The sequence below is a fragment of the Cyanistes caeruleus genome, chromosome 4 (genome assembly GCF_971803275.1).
Source record: "Cyanistes caeruleus chromosome 4, bCyaCae1.hap1.1, whole genome shotgun sequence".
NCBI classification, from domain to species: domain Eukaryota; kingdom Metazoa; phylum Chordata; class Aves; order Passeriformes; family Paridae; genus Cyanistes; species Cyanistes caeruleus.
In genome coordinates, this window is record NC_141704.1 from 40,408,338 (window position 1) to 40,427,710 (window position 19,373).

At 35.2% G+C, this 19,373-nt stretch overlaps 2 protein-coding genes across 3 annotated transcripts in view; both read left to right on the plus strand.

The window, feature by feature from the left end:
• CEP290 (centrosomal protein 290) overlaps window positions 1–19,373 on the plus strand; it is a 50,360-nt gene that overhangs the window by 30,183 nt on the left and 804 nt on the right. For both annotated transcript variants that reach the window (XM_086887790.1, XM_086887791.1), the window contains exons 35-53: window positions 58–321; window positions 1,421–1,528; window positions 2,114–2,304; window positions 2,944–3,157; window positions 5,099–5,236; window positions 5,328–5,549; window positions 6,093–6,209; window positions 7,682–7,827; window positions 8,475–8,630; window positions 9,225–9,348; window positions 11,583–11,717; window positions 12,001–12,087; window positions 13,775–13,939; window positions 14,243–14,365; window positions 14,663–14,823; window positions 16,455–16,596; window positions 18,279–18,352; window positions 18,488–18,591; window positions 19,027–19,133. In XM_086887790.1, the coding sequence (XP_086743916.1) occupies window positions 58–321; window positions 1,421–1,528; window positions 2,114–2,304; window positions 2,944–3,157; window positions 5,099–5,236; window positions 5,328–5,549; window positions 6,093–6,209; window positions 7,682–7,827; window positions 8,475–8,630; window positions 9,225–9,348; window positions 11,583–11,717; window positions 12,001–12,087; window positions 13,775–13,939; window positions 14,243–14,365; window positions 14,663–14,823; window positions 16,455–16,596; window positions 18,279–18,352; window positions 18,488–18,591; window positions 19,027–19,133 (2,778 nt within the window). The remainder of the gene's footprint in view (window positions 1–57; window positions 322–1,420; window positions 1,529–2,113; window positions 2,305–2,943; window positions 3,158–5,098; window positions 5,237–5,327; window positions 5,550–6,092; window positions 6,210–7,681; window positions 7,828–8,474; window positions 8,631–9,224; window positions 9,349–11,582; window positions 11,718–12,000; window positions 12,088–13,774; window positions 13,940–14,242; window positions 14,366–14,662; window positions 14,824–16,454; window positions 16,597–18,278; window positions 18,353–18,487; window positions 18,592–19,026; window positions 19,134–19,373) is intronic.
• On the plus strand, window positions 9,791–10,660 carry LOC147653594 (uncharacterized). The gene has a single exon (XM_086887802.1). It carries the CDS (start codon window positions 9,874–9,876, stop codon window positions 10,564–10,566), a length of 693 nt encoding a protein of 230 aa, XP_086743928.1. The 5' UTR covers window positions 9,791–9,873; the 3' UTR covers window positions 10,567–10,660.

Sequence of the window (19,373 nt, forward strand, 5' to 3'; positions counted from 1 at the left end):
TAAGATGTTTTTGCAGTGTTTGAATTCTGGAAATGCAGAAATTGCCTTTTGTTGTAGAAATTAAAAGAAAAGGAGACTGCTCTGTGGAAAGCTGAACAAAATGTTATATCAAGAGACAAAGTTATAAATGAATTAAGACTTCGATTACCTGCAATATCAGGAGAGAAAATAATGGCTGACTTTAGCAAACAAGAAGATGACTCAGAGTACCATCATGCCATGAAAATTGCTCATCAAACCATTGCAAATATGCAAGCCAGATTAAATCAAAAGGAGGAAGTGTTAAAAAGATACCAACATATGCTTGCTAAAGCAAGAGAGGTAATTAAACTTCTTTTTCTGAAATTTCTTCCATTTTCACGTTGTTTTAGTTGATTCTTTTTTTTCTAATTGCTAGTGAAATCTAAAAAGAAAGGTTTCTGATCTCACACAGAACAGAGAGAATTACATTATATGTGGAAAATTCATATAGAACTTTTTAGCTGTTTAGAATAGTGGTTTGCTTAATCGAGAGGTTATAAATATAATGTCCATCTACGAATTAAAGTAGTGTGACATGAAGAAAATTAAAATTCTGCTGAAATGGTCTTGGTATATTTTGTATATTTCTTTGGGATTTTCAGTATTTGCAGCAGATTCCATCTGGTAGTGAATTTGGAATGTACAAGAAAGACATACACTTATGGATAACATTCTTAAAGCATATTTTATGCTAAAGCATTTTTTAAAGCATAAACAGTGCGTTTAAGCATACTTAATATTATTTAAGCATAGTTTTTATTGTTTTTTCTTTATATCCATAAAGTGTATTTTAAAGCATAAACATTTTGTCAAAGAGGTATTTCAATTCCAAACATGCCATCAGTTGTAGCGTGGATCTGAAGCACATTTCCAAAGCAGACTTTCTATCATCTTTATTTAGTGTGCTCTGGTTAACACATGTAGCTATTTCTTTTGGGAGAAATCAAGGGGTTTTGTTTAGGAAAAAACCCAGAAGATGCAGTTTTAAAATGAGCCTGTTGTGCTCTGTGTGCTAGCATTCCATCCATGGGATCACACTATAGTCTAAAGTAAATAAATTGGAAATGTACCTGGTTATGGATATTACTATCCATACTGATAGGCACAGTTGGTGAAGACCAACACCAAGTTTTGTTCTCCAGCTTCTGTGCTGTTACACCATACTACTTGCCACATAGCTTAAAACTGCAAGAGTTGATGTTTTTTTCCCCAATAGCGTAAAAAAAAATGAAGAAAAACTTTGATTATAGCTAGAACAAAAGAATTTTTAAAACGTACAGAATTAGAGGAAAATCTGGGGAGTAATATTGAGCAATGAGTGAACAAACAACTTGAAGGCACTGCAGTTTCATGACTTTCTGTGATAGTGTACATCACCAGTTTTATTTTGAACTAACAGGAACAAGAGGAAATAGCAAAGAAGCATGAGGAAGACATAAGAGTACTACACCAGAAGTTAGATTTGTACACTGACAATTCCCTTAATAAATTCAAAGAGACTGCTTTGGTGAGTCGTGTATTTGTAGAATTAGTGAAGTTGTTCCTATATTTTTTTACATTGTTGCTGGAAAGAACAGTTTTGCAGTCGAAAGTGAGTAATAACTGATGATATATATATCATTAATATATAACTGCTGTATTGTTTTTGAGAGATTTCACATGAGAGGCATTAGAAGTCAAGTGTAAAAAACCAGAGTTACCACATCAGTATATATGGGCATTTCGCATATCATCCGAACTCATGGGGAATTCTAACAGAGACGGTTATATATGGGTTATATATTGCTTTCTCTTCTTCTCATTCAGTGTATGGGTATATTAAGCTAACCCATTTCAATTCAAAATTTCTCTCTGCACTTTATGATAATTTGAAACCGGTATTCTGCTGTATTCTGTTGATCATTAGATGTACAAAGCTCTTTTCAAAGCAGCCTGACCTGTTTCTCTGTAAACTAAAAATCACATCTCAGTAAATAAATGGTAGTTATTAATGCTTGATTATATTTAGGAATGAGTTAAAAATGCATCAGTAATACATATCTTTTGCTTAAAGTTGAAAATGTTTACCACTTGCATTTGTTGTGTTTTACAGGAGTTAGGGAAAAAGACTTCTATGTCCCTTTCCAACAGCAAATATTTTCATCACTTAGAGCAAACCGTAGCAGAACAGGATCATTCTCTTGCTTCACTTGTTGGAAAATTAAAGAAAACATCATCTGATTTGGAGAAACAAAAACAAATTACTGTATTGAAAATCAATGAGTTTGAGATAATCAGAGCCCAGTAAGTTTTTAAACTATTAACATAAGTCACAATTGAAGTGGTTCAAGTCAATTATGTATTGCTGCTACAGGACTGATCTATCAAATTTAACATGTTTTTGCTTACTTTAAGATCTAGCTGAAAAAAAATCTCAAAAGTGTTAGTACAGTTGGAAATTGTAAGTTATTTTTAATCTGTAGTCCTTCACTGGGGCTAATACTGTGGCTTGGAAAAATGCTGTTTAGTTGTTAGCTTTGTGCCTTTTAGTGAAAAAGAACATTGTTTTTAATTTACTTGCTGGCTTGTGTTCAGTCATTTTTCTTTTCATGACACATCCATTTGGGTTTACTGCTGAGCAAGTTTAAACTCATGAAAGTTTAACCCATGTTTAAAAGGAAAAAATATGATGATTTCTATACCTGTAAGGGCCAGGAATGAAAATGAACAATGCTATAATGTAATTTTGCTGACTTTCATGAGTAATTCTCTTACTATATGGGGGCTGCCTTTGTTGAGTCAGTTTTTCTTTGCTGTTTCCAAATCTAAGTATCTTTTTCTTTAATAATAATAAAAATAAAATATTGTGACCTTTGTGATTTATTTAGAGTTTGCTAACTTAATTATTACACTGTACCCTATTAATGCTTATTTTTTTATTAGGCTTCAAGAAAAGCACACACTTGATGTGGAACAAATAAAAGAAGAAGCAAATGAACTGAGGAACATATTATCTGAGAAGGAGAAGGAATTAGCAAATGTTAAAGCTGAACTAGAGGTCCAAAAAGAAGCAAATAATAGAGCACCCACAGCAACACTGAAAAACCTGGTGGAACAGCTGAAGAGCCAGTTAGCCATAAAAGAGAACCAGCACAAAGTTAGTCAATAAAAATTAATCTCTATGTCACTTGAATACTAAATCTTTCCTAATGGTTAAGAATTCTTTGTATCGCTGAGCAGGAGGTACAATATAACTACATAACATGCCAAAGTAAAAGAAAAATGCCTTTTCTTGTTGTAGTGGGTCTAGTGCTGGCCAAATACCAGTGCACATAATAGAATTATTTACTCATTTTCTGCTGTGAGATAAGGATTAGGAGGAGGAGCAAAGCAGACTCAAACTTTAAAGGGTATTAAAAACTTTATTAACATAATTAAAAGAAAATAATAAGAAATCAGAATTACCCCTCAGAACACTTCTCCTCCCCCCACACCTTTTTTTTTTCTTGCTGACAACATAAAAAGACAAAACCTGGAACTCCCTGTCAGTTTACCATCTTTAAAAATAGTTTTTCTTTGGTTCTCTTAGGGAGCAGAGTCTCTCTTGCCATGCCGTGGAGACTTCTCACAAGAAACAGTTCTCTCGTGGCTTCAATGTCACAGCAAATCAGCCACCCAGGAAAGGAAAATCTGTTTGCAGTGTGAAAGTCCCTCCCACAGTTTTGGTAGCTATCCCACAACTACCACCATGGGCCATTTCAGCTTATTGGGGTGCAATCTTAAGAATGATCTGTTCTAATACAGAAACAAAAGTTCTCTTATCTCTAGGAACAGAAGTTTTCTTCTTCTATCCCTGGGGCAAGGTACTTTATTTCTTTCATCTTTTTCTGTTCAAGCTACTTCAGCATGGGTTCATGGCTGTGGTTAGAATACTACATCCCCCCAATGCTTTCTGTGAGTTACAGGGGGGAAATAAGAGTCTGATGTATCAATTATCTCTTCACCATAGCCTCACAAGAATTTCAGCCCAAAACCAGGGCATCTCCTCAATTTCTTCTCATCTAGACTTTGACTCCTTCTTCACTGACCTCAGTGTCCCATGTTGTTTTATTTATGTGTCTTCACCCTTTCTTTTTTCCTCATTCAGGAGAGAATCGGTGTTCATAGGTTCATTTGTTCTCCATTTATATCAACTGAAACAGTTTTTACAGAGTTCTGCAGTTCTGAAAAGATTGATCTCATCCAGGCTCTGCACTGAGGATGTCGCTGGCCGTGCCGCTGTTGGTTGTGAGGCCTCTGCCGACACCATGCGAGTTGTGCCGGCTGCTGGTGCCACCCCGCGTATTCTCTTCATGCAGGATGCCGAAAAAAAAAGAAAAGCCGCTGCCGCTACTTTTGTCCTTCTCTCCGCAGCATGGCTGGCTAAAAGCGGCTGAGCAAACAAAGTTCATTGCAAACAATGCCACGATAGCTGTGGCCGCGTGGCGCTGCGATTTCGGCCGAGCAGTCCCGGCCCCGTGGCCGCTCCCGGCCTCAGGGCTGCTTCCAGCGCCGGCCACGAGGCCGCTCCCCACGCCGGTCCCGGCCGCATGGTTGCTCCCGGCCTTGGGATGGCCCAGCTGTGCCACCGGAAAAAAGAGATCGTTGGGCTCTGCCAAAAAAAGGCCCGATGCCACTAGGAAGGAGCCCCAGCCGCTCCGCTGGGATGGAGCTCATGGGCTCCCTGGAAAGGGGCCAGCGCCACAGCAGAGCCCGGCCCAGGCATGCAATCTGTGCAGGGCTGGCCTGGACAGTGCCCAGTTACCTGTTCAAAGGCCAGAAACAAGAGAGCTTTTTACAGGCTTTATTCGTTCTCAAATGTGCTATTCACAGAGGTGTGTCCAGCTTTCTTAGTGGTTTAACAATGTGTCAATATTCAAAACTAGCCAGCTAATTAGCTCTGTAAAGTCCGGAGAAAGCTGCTAGCAGTCCTCTCAGAGAATCACTTCCATAACTGACAGATTTTCTCTTTAACTAAAAACCAAGCTATGTTAAACCAAGACACTTGTTTTGTAGCAGCATCTTCATTTATAAAAAAAATTGAATTAATTATTTTCAGGCTTTGAGTAAAGCACTTCTAGAACTCCGAGCAGAAATGACTGCCAATGCTGAACAGCAAATTATTTCTGCTGCATCACAAAAAGAGGCATATATGAATGTCCAAGAGATTGTTGACAAAGAAACAAAGGGGCTTACGGTGAGTACTAGGTAATATCATTGTATTGCTTTTTTGTATTGTTGATCGACCTGATTTCGGGCCTTTGCTGACATTTTTTGTTTTCTTCTAGACACAGATAGAGGAATTGAATAATCAGATTACAAAGCTTACAGATAACCTTAAAATAAGTAAAAGCAAGGAAGCTTCATTGTCTAATGAAAGGGATGAGTTAAACCAAGAGGTTCAGAAGAAAGAAAAAGCATTTTCTAAAATATCGAGGGAAAAAAACGAAATAGAAAAAGAAAATGAAGAACTGAAGAACCGGATTAGGAGGCTAAGCAGTAGCATTCAGGTAGAAGCGAATTCTCAAACTATGTTTGATCTTGGCCAAGTTTCTGTATAGAGGAGCTGGTTTGGGGGGAATGAAAATATAAGTATCTCACACTTGATTAAAAAGTTTATTTTTTCCTCATCAGTTGGGTTACATGTGAGCTATTAGCTTGTTTCTATGCCTCAGCTAAAAAAAAATTGTGTACTTCTTAAAATATGTTTGGGAGAGTCTGAGAAGTTGAATAACCACTTTCATAGCTTCTTGGGAAAATGGTATTTTGTCTTCTTCCTGGCTGTCCCTCTTTCTCCTTTTAGAAGATAAGTAAGGGATTTACAGAAGAATCGTCCATTTATTTTTTAAAATTCAGCTACTTGCTGCTGATTATTCAGTTTAGAGGGAAAAGTTACATTCCAATACTACAATAACTTGAAGACAATTTTTAAGAGATCGTTTAGGTTTTAAACTAGTTTTGCCAATTTGGAATTAAAATCCTTGTTTTTTGTTTGGAGAAAAAAATCTCAGTAGTCACTTAACTTGAAGCTGTAAAATTCTGTAATTTTGCAGAGCAAAGCTGATGAACAAAATCTGATAGATGTGCTTCAGAAAAAAATTAAAAAGTTGGAAAGTGAACTTGAGAAGAAGTGTGAAGAAACAGAAAAGAAGAGTCTAAGAGAAGACAAGGTATGTGCTATTTATATCACGGCTTTGAAACAGCTCATTAGCCGAGGCCAAGGTTGTTCACCTCTCCCTATTTCTTCTAAAACGTACCAGCCAAACTTGATCAGAAAAAAAGTAGTTTCATGGGTGCAACTTCTCATGTTTCTCATGGACTTTATTACTGCTCTTGTTACTTTGTGCTGATATATTAATGTTTTCCTGCCTTTTTCTAATGGATGTTTAATTCTACAAAATCTTAGAAAATGAAGATTGTTTAGGTAGCAGTGAAATTGATTACATAAGTTCTGCCAAATGTGCTTTTGTGAAACCAATGCAATAGTAAAAGCACAAAATACTGAGGAGCAAAAGAGTGAATCTTGAAAGGGATGGTATCTATAAGTGATTATTCTTGACAATTGTGATCTCCACATTCAAGAAGTTCTGAGTGACTACAGTTGTGTTAATTCTTAAGTGCTTTCCTGGTTTCTTGCTTGTTACTATGTCACTATCTAATTAATGGCTTCTCATATTAATTATAAAGTGTACTGGAATATTATAGCACACTTGCATAATGAGAATCAAACTATTTATGTATGATGTTTATTATTATTCTAGGACTGCACTTAGGCTTTCATTTAATTTTAAATGTTTTCAATGCCTGTTGCTTTGTGTGTAGAGGTATTTTTCTCACACTTGGCATGCATTTTTCCTGTTTTCCAAGATTTTCCTTTCATTCCATTGCTTTATAGCAGTATAGCAGTAACTGTTTAGAACAAAAACAGAAAATTAAGTACAGGGAATAACCAGAGAAGGAAAAATTCCAACTAAAAATAAACAAAAAAAACCCCAAACCAAAACAAAAATTTCTTATAGGAATATTGACTGTGATTTTTCGGTAGACACTTGTGATCCTATAGTTATAGGTTTTAATCAATGTCTAATTTATAGTTACTGAGTTATTAACTCTAAGTAGAGACTCCATTTCTTGTAGGAAAAGAAGCTGTGCAACAGGGGCATGCAAGTCCCTGGTGAGTTGTAGAAGACAGATCTGTTGTAAATTACCATATGAAAAACCTACTTTGTCTTAAATCTTGTAATTTGAAGTAAAAGGACACATTGCACTAGCACCTCTAATTTCCTAAAATGCTTCACTCCTTTTATTTGTAAAATGAATATTAAAGGCTAAGGAAGAATTTGGTAGGAGCTTTATACACCAATCATAGCAGTGTATCCAGCTGAATTTTTCAGAGCAAAGCTGATGAAAAAATCTGATGGATGTGCTTAAGAAAAAAATTAAAAAGTTGGAAAGTGAACTTGAGAAAAAATGTGAAGAAACTTCTACTTAGCTATGGCAAATAATATATGCCTGCTATGGCTTCCTGGTTTAAATTGATAAATGAAGGATATATAATTCTTAGTTTTTAAATGTGTTTGCTTGTTTTGCATTAAGATAAGAAATCAAAGGGAAATACATAATCTATTTATGTTCTTCACAGACCTCCAAGGAGGAAATAATTAGATGGGATGAAGGTAAAAAATGGCAAATCAAAATGGAAGGATTGCGGAACAAACTAAGGGAAAAGGAAAAAGAAGCAGATGCTTTATCTAAACAGTTGAATACATTGAAAGAAATTTATACAAAGTGAGTTGGTTTTAATTGATTCACTTCAAAATTATGACATAAGGAAAATCCAGATATGTTTGACATAGTAATTATTGCAGTTTGTTATGTTTATAAGATCGATAGCGAGAATTTAACGTTGCTGTTGAGACTATAAGGTTTAGTTAATTTTCAAGCAGCAGGCTACTAACTCCTCTAGTATCCTTTCCCTTATGGAAGCCAACTACCTTTATCAGAAGAAAGTGTCTCGAGATAAAATTAATTTAAGTCCTTTATTATGCTTCCTGCATAATATAATTCTATGCATAATAGTATTCTATTATTCTCATAAAGCAAATAACAGCTTTATGAAGACAGGCTGTTTCTCATGATGGTGTTATTTAATCAGGTTGCTAGGACTGGATACTTGTAGTGTTACTGCAGTAATGACAATTCTAGGATTATGAGTTTGAAGCCTTTTCAGGAAACAACCATATGTCCATACCCTGTGTTGGGATTTTGGTAAGGCTTTACTGTCTATACAGTAACTTTATTAAACAGAAAAAGGGGGTTTGGTTCAGTGAGCAGATGAAATGCAAATGTGGATTCTTTAAGACAAAAAGTATTCCCTCCTCAAGAAAGCAAGTTAGCAAATAAACTTTAAAATGTAAATTTACGGGATGTTGCAGGACTGAAAAAGAGAAAGTTGCTCTACAGAAGAGACTGAAAACTACTGGTGTCACTGTTGACCGTGTTGTTGGAGTAAGAGCCACAGAAACTGAAAAAGAAGTGGAAGAACTAAGAAAAAGGAATCTAGAGTTAGAAAATGAAGTTGCACACATGAGGTGAGATGCTTTTTAAAAGAATATAAAAAGTGAGAAATCTAAATTAGTAAAAAAATATATGGAATGAGATAGTCTCCAACAGGCAAACTATACTTCAAGAAGAAAAAACAGAAACAGGAATTTAACTTAGAGTCTGTGATGAACTAACTTAAAAGTATTTGGGAGTAATTGTGCATGTTCAGAGACTATGTAGCATTGGTTCATTATTCTAAAAAGCTAAATATGAAAAACATATGGCTCCTATTGTGAAAAATTTTAACAGCAGTTTAGAGTTGGTGAAAGTTACTGGAACTGCTAAGTGCAGCTAAGAAATGTATCCTTAACTAGTGTATCCACTATCACAGTGGATAATGTACCTGAGTAACAGAAATTGTACACATCTGAAAAGAGCCAATTCCTTTTGCTAAAGCAAGTATCTTCCATTCATTTGGATTAGCTGAAATATGACCAACATTGATTTAGAGTAACTAGCTTAGAAACACTGGGACAATCCAGTGTAGAAATCGAGAATTTCACGGTACTTTTACCTTCAGGGATGTTTTTCTGCATTAATAGCCATTTGTTTGTTTTGGCTTGATTCATTTTTTGATGTAGAACACTGCAAGCAATCCCACGAGACTCTGTTGTAGAAGATTTACACTTCAAAAATCAATGCCTCCAGGAAAAGCTTCATGCATTGCAGAGACAATGTTCAAGAGAGACATTTTTGAGACCCTTGGTAAGTTAATAATGTAACCATATTATCTAGAATACTATTTATGAAAAGTATTTGTTTTCTATTTGGTATTCTATCACTTGGCTGGTTTTATTTGAATGACAGTATTCTACAGCAGGATATGAAATACTCATCTTTTGGTGCTTTTTAAAAACCCAACAAACCAAAACCCGCAAATCCCCAAAGTCCTCAGATTTCTGTGTCCTACAGGTAGAAGCTGGAATATTCAGCATCCTAGCATAGGCAGAGAAATAAGGAAAATATATTTTTAAATATGAGTCTGCAGCTGAGATACTACTACTATATTATATATTGATTAAAAATTTAAGACACACAGAGTTTGGGGAAATACTAAGCTTCATTTCAGTTACATTAGGTGTTTTTGTTGTGCTTCGATTTTTACAAGGTTGATTATATTGCAAATTTTGCATTTTTATGTTTTCTTAATCTTTCAAGAATAGACTTAACAGTAGGTTCTAGTTTTCTTTCTGTTTTCTGTTTTCTTTTACTGTGTTCTGCTTTTCTTTCATGCTTCACTCTATCTTCAACTTGACTCAGAGTACATGTGACCAAACTGAACTGACCAAGTCTGTTCCTATCAGTGTCAGTAAACAAAAGTATCTGAAATTCCTTCACAAGAAATCTATTTCAAATAGGAATGAAATCAAACATCAGACTAATAATAGAATTACTGATGGCAGTGAAGTAGATGGGGACACAGGCATGCAAACATGCATCATGCATAATGAAGGCCATGAGGCTGCTGCAGATGTAAGCAGAGAAGTGTCTCTTGAACAGCACCCTGAAGATAGTGAGAAATGCAAGGACACAGATGTTTCTAGGGAAAGACTGAAAACCAAAATTATAGCTGAAGCTGGTAAAGAGAACTGTGGTGAAAAAGAAGAAAATATAACCCAACCTGAAAATGGAAAAGTTAATGAGAAATGCGAAGAAAAAGAAGAAGAGAGGAAGCAAGAAATCTTCAAGCAATCAAATGTGGATGAAGAGGAATGTGTAGAAGAGCCTGATGCTGATAAAATGAGCTGCAATCAGTCTGATTCAGGGGAACCTCCTAATCAAGCTAATGACTGTGAAGCAGAGAATATAAATATGAATAATGAAATGAATCAACACACTGCAGAGAATAAACGAGAAAATGACCGAGGCTGTACAGAAGGGGCTGAAACTATCCCAGAATTTTGTGAAATGCCCGAGGTTTGATACTGTAGTGACTCTCTAGCATTTCTTCAGTACAAATAATTTAGAAATAGAATGGTTTGATCTTGATAAAGCAGTGCTTTCCTGTGCATGGTCTGCAGGGATATTAGAGTACTTACCAAGTGGTCCAGAAAGCAAACCTTATACTTTCAGGATAGGCATGCATGTCAGCTCACAAGTAAGCTACTGTCAATTCTAAAATTTTGATCCAGAGACTATCAAAAGATACATGGAGCTAATTGATATCCTTCATTCTTTGAGACTTACGATCTGTTATTATTTACACCAAGAAAAAAAAAAGGCTTTAAAGAAGCAAATACTTGATTCCTCCAATTAGTGATAAGTGATGAATCATACAGTTAATTCCCAAATTACATAAGTAAAAAATACTGATTATTAAATTATTAAAAGGTTTTTCTTTTTACTAGTCAGAGTGAATTTACTGTATTGCTGTGATTTCAGTTGGCACTAGAAAGTATGCAAAGCCATCTTTGTGTAGTTGAAATCACTATCCTCCATGGATAAAAACTTAGGATTTTGGGAACTAACAGATTAAATGGGAATGACATGCTACTGTTCCTGGCTTGCTCTCTGATCCATTTGACATAATTGAAATTTCTTATGACGTATGTGCTACCTGAAAAACTACCAGAGTATACCCTTAAAATTAGATGCTGTTCCCAGGTACAGTGTCACAGCTTACTTCATTCAGTAACTTCTTTATCTTTTAGTCTTTGAGGTTTACTTCTACAGAATAGTTTGAGAAGTAATTTTTGGTTTGACAAAATTTTTACTGGTTTATACTGATTTGTAAACTTCCCTTAAAGGTTAAGCAAGTTAATGAAACATAAGAGAATGTGTTAAAATCAAAGCAGATTAGATCAAAACTGGAAATAATATTTTCTTGCTTCATTTCTGTGAAAAATACTAGTTCTCTGTTGCTCTTAATCAGCTACAACTGATAGTTGTACTGAATTACATTACCACTTAACAATATCTTTTTCCTCTCTTTTCTCAAGACATCAGGAATAAGATCAGGTGATCAGTATCGAAGAGAACAAGAAGTTTTAAAGGAGAATTTCAGATTGTCATCTGAAAACATTGAGCTAAAATTCCAGCTAGAGCAGGCCAATAAAGATTTGCCAAGACTAAAGGTAACATCATCTTACTTTAGACCCTTTACCCTCACACAGCTCAGAGAATTTTTTAAAATGAAATGGATATTGTACATACTGTAAATTTTCCATGTTTTTACATGAATGATGAGAAGGTTGAATATGGTAGAATGGTAGAAATAATGGAAAATGTCATTGTGATGGGAAATTGTTTTCTCTTACATTTTTCAAGTAAAACCACTGTAATTTTGTTCACTAGTTTTTCACTTCAATTTGAGATCTAAGTTGCTTATCACTTTTTTTTTTTTTTTTTTTTTTGTAGGACCAAGTAGATGACTTAAAAGAAATGTGTGAACTTCTCAAAAAAGAGAAAGCAGAAGCTGAACGAAAGCTGGGCAGCATTAGAGGGGTGAGTATCTTAACAGCACTTTTCATCATAAGTAAATTAAAACAAAATACAAAAAAACCCAAAGTATTATTGAAATGAAATCATTTGGAATCAACCAAAGCCAAACATGAATTGCTCTTGTTTATTGTATTGACAAAATGCTATAATGAATTAATGACCTTAAGTTAACAGGAGCATTAGAAGGACTAGAGCTAAACTATTAAATATTTGCAGTATCATGGCCTTATTTTGTCATTTGGATTAGTTACCTTCAGAAGCATATTTGTACAATAAATAGCAGTTACAGCAGTAATAATGAAAATTATATTCATATGTTTATGTAAGTGTTTTTTGATGCAGATGTAAAAAGGGTCAGTTACTATTAGTGAAGGTTTTTGTTTGTTGTACTGTGGAAGGTGACACAGCAAAATTTTATCCTAGCTACTGTCAACTACTTTAATAGAACAATATTTCCAAAGTTAAGGGGAAAAACTACTCAGCAGTGTGTCTCCTGCTGCTCACTTATCAAACTATTTTTGTGACCTTGTAAAGAAAGCTGAATTAATAAAAGCTCCTAAGTGCCTCTGTAGCTCACTACACAAGGAGAATGAGTTTTACTTTGGGGTACCTGAAAAAGATCAGATATTTTTCATTCTTTTACCCATGCTTTGCATGGAGTGCTTGTATACCTGTCTCTCTTATGTAGTGGTATTCTTGGACAAGAAAATTCAGTTTATACAACTGTTTCACACAAAAATTCTGAGGATACAGCAAATTCTGCATCTTTCTCCATTCACAGGCAGAAAGATGTGACAGGTTTTGCTTTAACTCTGCTGTGTACCAACACAAACCTAATCCCTCCAGTTATTTTAGAGAAGAAAAATAAGTAGTTTTTACTTCTGAAATTTGGTTGCTATACATTTATGTAGAAGTCTAGGGAGTAAATCCTCCCCATTTTCCTTATGAGGTACCTTATGGCCCCTGAACTAGAATCAGCAGTATCTTTAAATTATGATTGCTGAGGAAATTATTACAAAGAGGATGAGAAAAAAAATGGATTTGAAGACTCCCTAACAGATTTTCTAACTCATTATTTAATGTAGTGAAAGAAGGAAAATAGGGAAATTACAGTATTTTCCCCCACATTTATTTATTTATCATTTTGCAAGAAGAATATATGCCTTTGGAAAGGCAGATCTACTTATGCTTTAATATGTAGTTCTTCTGTCACTTTAATTCAGCAGAAGAAGGGTTGCTAAAAAAGAGCCTTCTTCTCTCAAGCTCCCAGACATTTTTCCCCTGTGCCCCCAGTGGTATTAGTATTTAAGCAATTGCATGGTCTGTAGGATTGGGGAATTTTTCTACCAGAAAAGCTAAATAAATTAAGTAGTTCTTTGATTTATTTTCCTAATGTTTCAGTTTAGTTCGTGAGTACAGCAGATTTTGAGACTTAACTGCAGCTCTTTAGGGTAACATAGAAAATGAAGGAGTTGATCTGTTGACTTGGGGTATTAATAAATCTTCAGATGTTTTGGAGAGCTAAGTACGCAAGAAATTCTAGTGTTCAAGTTGTATCAAAATAAAGCATTTTTTTATATAAGTATGAATTGCAATGGGAAAATAAGCAATAACGTAAGATCTGGAGTATCTCAGAATGTTAAGATGAACTATTTGTTCACTTTTACTTCTTTCCTTCCCCCCTCTGTAGGCTGGTAGAAGTGGAAAGACAGTCCCAGAACTGGAAAAAACAATTGGCTTGATGAAAAAGGTTGTTGAGAGAGTCCAAAGAGAAAATGAAGAACTAAAAAAAGCTCCAGCTGTGGTTTCTAATGAGAAATTACTTGGTCTTGAGCAGGAAAATGAGAGGCTAAAGGTACAGATTTGTCTCCAGTAACTTTATTTAGGTAACAGTTTATATGCAAGGTAGTAACAAAATGGAGAAGCAGGCCTGTTGATACTGATTGGCACAAAACTGTTTTGGAAATGCCAGCTATGAAATATATAGAACAGAAAGGCAAAACTGCATTTTAGTATAACATACTGCACAGTTTAAGGTACATTGTACCTTGCAGATACATTTAACTATGTGATGAAATGTTCACTGTGCTTTAAATGGAAATCTAAAATCTTCTACTAAGCAATGTAAATGGGTTTTAACAAATTGTTTAATCTTTAGTCTGAAATGGAAAAAATGAAACTTGATCTGGAGGGCCAGCTGAGTGTGCGTTTTGAATCTAAAACCAAAGCAACGGAAAAACTCATTACTGAAAATGAAAGACTGCGTAAAGAACTGAAAAAGGTATGTTCGTTTCGATGCATCCCTTTATTTCCACTAGGCACTGGTTATGGTAAGTATATGGTTTTTACTTAATGGTTGATACAACACTGATATGGCCATGACAGATTTATTTTACTATATGTGGAAAGGAGATATCCAAGGACTAGCCCAAGATCAAATTTGGAAGTTGTAGTGCTTGTAGTCTTTGATGACATTTTCCTCTACATCAGCACTCACCGTCCCACTGTCGATTGAGATAATACCATGCTTCATGTGCGGTTAAGTATTCCACAACGCTTTGCTTTTATTGAACAATAGGAAGCTGACAGTGGAGAGAAGCTACGAATAGAGAAGAATAACTTGGAGATATTAAATGAGAAGTTAAATGTACAGCTGGAGGAAACCATTAAGAAGCTAAATTTGGCTGAGAGCCAGCTTGATGGAGCTGACAGCAGAGGCTGGAAGTCCATTGTAACAAGGTAGGAATTGGGAATGTAATAAAAGGACAGAAAAATGATACAATGCTTATGCTATTAAGAGACATAAACAACCTATGTCCTGTGTAAGGATGGCAGAGAGCAAATTTTTGGTAATAAATACTTAGTCCTGGACTTCTGGATGACTTCAGGGTGAAATAAGTTGACATGTTAAAAAGTACTCTTTAATAGTGGTAAACAGAAATGGAAGGTATCTACAAAATCAGAACCTCTGACAGTAAACTTATTAGGGCAAAAAATCAGCTGGACAGGAGAGAGACTTGTTTAATTTTATCTTAGGTCAGAACACTGTTGATGTCCAAGATTTTATTCCCTTCCCGGTCTTGCGCTCCCACAGGAGCCCTTGGGGAGTCCAGTGCTACTCTGACATATTGCTGAGCCATTTCTTCATTGAGACTTCAAAAAGCATTTTGGTTTTTTTTAGCCTTCCCCCAAACTATCCAGTGAGGTAAAACGTCTCTGTGCAAGGCCAGATGAAACCATAATTTGTCTAAGGAAGGAGGGCAGAACTGACTGCAGGACAGGACAGAAGTAGCTGATTGCCACAGCAGAGGGAGGCTATGAGCATGCAGTGAAGATAGTAGGCCCTTAACAGCTGCCATATTGGTTCAGCAGTATTCTTCTTCACCTCTTTTCAAAAACATTTCTACTTGGCTCTATTTAGTTGAGAGTGATACATAGTTGTGTATAAATACAAAATACATGGTCACATTTAATTGTACTTGCCTATTTCAACTCATGTGACTAAAGCCTTCTATTTGCATTTACTTTAAAGTAAGTTAATAACATAACCTTACTAACCTAGAGCTCCTTGGGGAACTTTAACATGCAATGCACCTCACCAGCGCATCTACCAATGCATATACGTGGTAACACAAAGTGTTTCATAGGGCAAACAAAGGGCTGTCATCCCAGTGACCCTTCAGAAGATTCCTTGGCAGGTAGCAAGGTGTTGGACACTGACTGTATTGCTATCTGAAAATCCAGATGGATTCAGATAGGAGAGGGGGCTACATGATCTCCAGAGGTACTTTCCAACATTTCAGATTCTACACAAACCTTTTTGTAGCCTTGTAAAGCTCAAAGCAAAATGGAATCTTCCTCAGACTGCTCTTCCTCCAGGGTAAACAATTTACTGCAGATTAGTTTGGCCTTGGAGTCTTCATCTTCTGCATCTGCATTAGTCCTTTTTTCAGTACATTATTTTTCATAAATCATTATAAAAATACTTTCAAAGGTATAACACTGAAGTAAGATCCAACTAGTGTATACCCTGCATCAGCAACATGGATCCTTTCATCAGCAGGTATTTGGGGTTTATGTGCAATAGCATAAAAATGTTCCTGTCCCCTTTTAATAAATGTAGACACAAAAAGAGAACCACAACAGTGTAATATCTAGAAAAACCTTTATTCTAAGATTAGATGTGTTTCTTGCTATGCTTCTTTCAGCAAACTGTATTTATCAGTCCAGTGGTTATTTCAAGGCAAATGCCCCAAACATATTTTAGGGTGTATTTTACAGCATTTATTCTCCTAAAGATATTTTAATCTCTGTTTCTGCATAAGTATTAACTTCTGCTCTTATTTTTCTTTAAATAAAAATACTGTCAGAATGCAGGAAACTAAGTTGAAGGAAATGGAAACAGATATTGCTAAAAAAACCCAAAGCATTGCTAACCTTAAAAGGCTGCTTCAGGAAGCAACAGAACGTGAGCACAACGCTGATAAAAATTTACAAGACCTGAAAGAACAAGTGAGTAAAATTTAGCTAGATAACTCTGGAAATAGAATGCTTAATTTGTCTTTGTAATAATGTCTGTAGTGGCAGAATACTTGTTTTTTTTCTAATCCTTTCTTTTATAGCTTTTTTTCAGTCATAGTTGCTATATTTGCATACTTTAGCCAATTAATGAGGTTTACCACATATTATCAGTACATATTCTTGATTTGCAGTCTGAGGAATATGATTATTTTTCTACTGTATTCTTCTGTAGGGGTTTTTTTATTATAGTTTCAGTGATCACATGAAAGCCTCTAGATAGATGCTGCAAAAGGTCTTAAATCTTTCAAGCTTGTTTTGCAGTGAGGCTGCTGAAGAGACTTCCCTATTCCCTCCAGTTTTGGTGGGGGGCAGGAGAGTACTGGGTTCACTATCCTAAATAGGATCCTCATTTCTGTTTCCAGTCTGGTCCCTTACATGCAGTCTCCAGTAGTCTTACAAGTACTATTGTACGTGTGGAAGAGTTGATGAATTTTAAACTTAGGTACCTTTTAAAAGATGTATCACCTTTTGGCTTTTAAGTACAGAGGTACAGTCCTAGAACTGCCCCTACATTAGCTTCCATCTTCTCATTTATTTATATGCAGGCGATTTTCTTCCCCAGACAATTTGTACTGGTCCTTCTCTTTTTAAGGTATAAAATACAAAACTTCTGATTTGGGAAGTCATATATATATGTGTGTGTCTATATATTATGTAAGAAAGATGTGTTCAATAACAGAACTTGGAATTTATTCCTATAAAACAATAACTTTCTTAGTTTTTTCTTGTTTTTCCTTTTCTAACATCAGTGTTATTAACATGAAGTATATGCCAGCAGCGAATTTAACACAGAGATAGAAGCCTTTCATTTTGTTATATTACTCTGGGAGCAAGACACTTTCCAGTTTCTTTCATGTCTCAAGTACTGATGAAGGGATGAGATCAAAGTTAATTACGTTTCAAAAAACAGAGCCTGACTGTGTAAAAAAACCCAAATCCTTACCCTGTTAGGTAGTAACAGAACAAAAACCTATCATTGTCAGTAGCCTCATACGAGTTCATGAACTGTCACTGCATTCAGCAACTCTATATAATCACATATTTAAACCACTCTTGTGCCTGCATCTTTACCAGGAGTCTCTTTCAGAGGCTCCCTCCCTCTCTAGTCAGGGACCTCTTCTAACTTAACTTGCAGGTCACCCCAAGTCACTGTACCCTCACTGGGGCTGTCATTACAAAAATCACAGGGTTTTCATACAGTCTTTCAAAATGAACTGGGACACCCAAGTATGCAAATAACCATATCAGTAATATTTTTAAAGCATTTAAATGATTTAGGTATATTAATTCCTTAAGCATATGTATACAGTACGTTGGTGTAGCTATGTATCCAACTTTCTTTGTAAATCTAACTTCTACTTTTTTCTTTGCTCTTCATTAAATACATAGCAATGATTTTACTAACTTTGGAAAGGCTGTCAAGCATTAGCTTTGTGTGTGGGAACTGTACATGAACAAGTTTTTTGTTTTTTTTAACATAGCTTAATGTTTGGTTACATCCTTAGTATTATTTTCATTCTTTTTTTAATATTGTATCCAAGAGAACTCTATTTGAACTGCAGGGCCATGGATACTGTTTTCAAGAATAAAACTTTCTTAATTTTTCTTTTAAGATTGAGCATCTCAAACATCTTCCTGAAGGTTCAGGGTCAGAGGAAAACATCATCAAGGAGCTTCAGCTTTTAAGGTAATGTACTTCTAAACTAAGTATCTCAGCTAATATACATGAAATCAGGAAATGACCACTGCAATTTTTAGTTAAATATTTTATGTCTTAAAATATTGAAATAATTAAAAAAAATCTATTCTTTTAATATTCCAGATTAACTAATAATCAATTAGAGAAAGAAAAAGCAGAACTAGTGAACCAGATGGAGGATTATAAGCAGGAAAGACAAACCTCTACAAATGAAGGTCCTGCAGGTGGTAATAATTTTCAATACCTAAAAATCTTCTTGTATTTAGGGCCTAAAACTACTTTTACTTAATATGTGTGTGCAAAGTGATAATAAATCTACAGAATTATTTGAAGTAGATTAACACCAAAGTTGTGTAAATTGCAGCAGATTAAGGTCTTGGATTTTTGAGTACATCTACAAGCTTTTTGAAGAGAATTTTCAATAAAAAATCTCCATAATCAATTATTTTGAGCAAGAGGCTGTAAACTAGGAACTAGACACCACTGCCTAATTTGTAAAAGAACTAAGGAAAAGTCCAGCTGACTTTAATGTTTGGTGATCATAATTGGTTTTATTTAACTGTTTCAGCTTTCAGGAGATGCAGAATTACTGAAACAAGATTATTTGTGCCATGGGTTTTCACTACTTAAAATTTAATTGAAAAAAATCATTATTTTTGCAGGACATAATGAAACTTTAGAGAAGGATAAAATTGATAAACTAATGACAGAAATGGCTGACCTCCAGTCACAGCTCGAAGTTTCAGAGCTTGAAAAACAGCAATTAAAGGTGAGCTGCAAAGATCATCCTAGGCAAGATAATAAGCAAAATTATGTTGAGCTAGAAAGAGCTGTTTAATAGCTAAATTAATATTTAATGATACAGTCAATTTCTAAGCATTGTTTACAAAGCCTGTTTTTAGTGAAGATGCTGTTTATGGCTAGAGTTTTTTGCTACTAGATAAGATCCTTATTCTCTTATCATATAATCTCTCATGAAAAAGGCAGAAAAAGGTGTGGTATTAGCAAA

Coding starts and splice junctions, on each gene's coding strand:
- LOC147653594 (XM_086887802.1), top strand. CDS start 9,874: ATGCTTCACTCTATCTTCAACTTGACTCAGAGTACATGTGACCAAACT.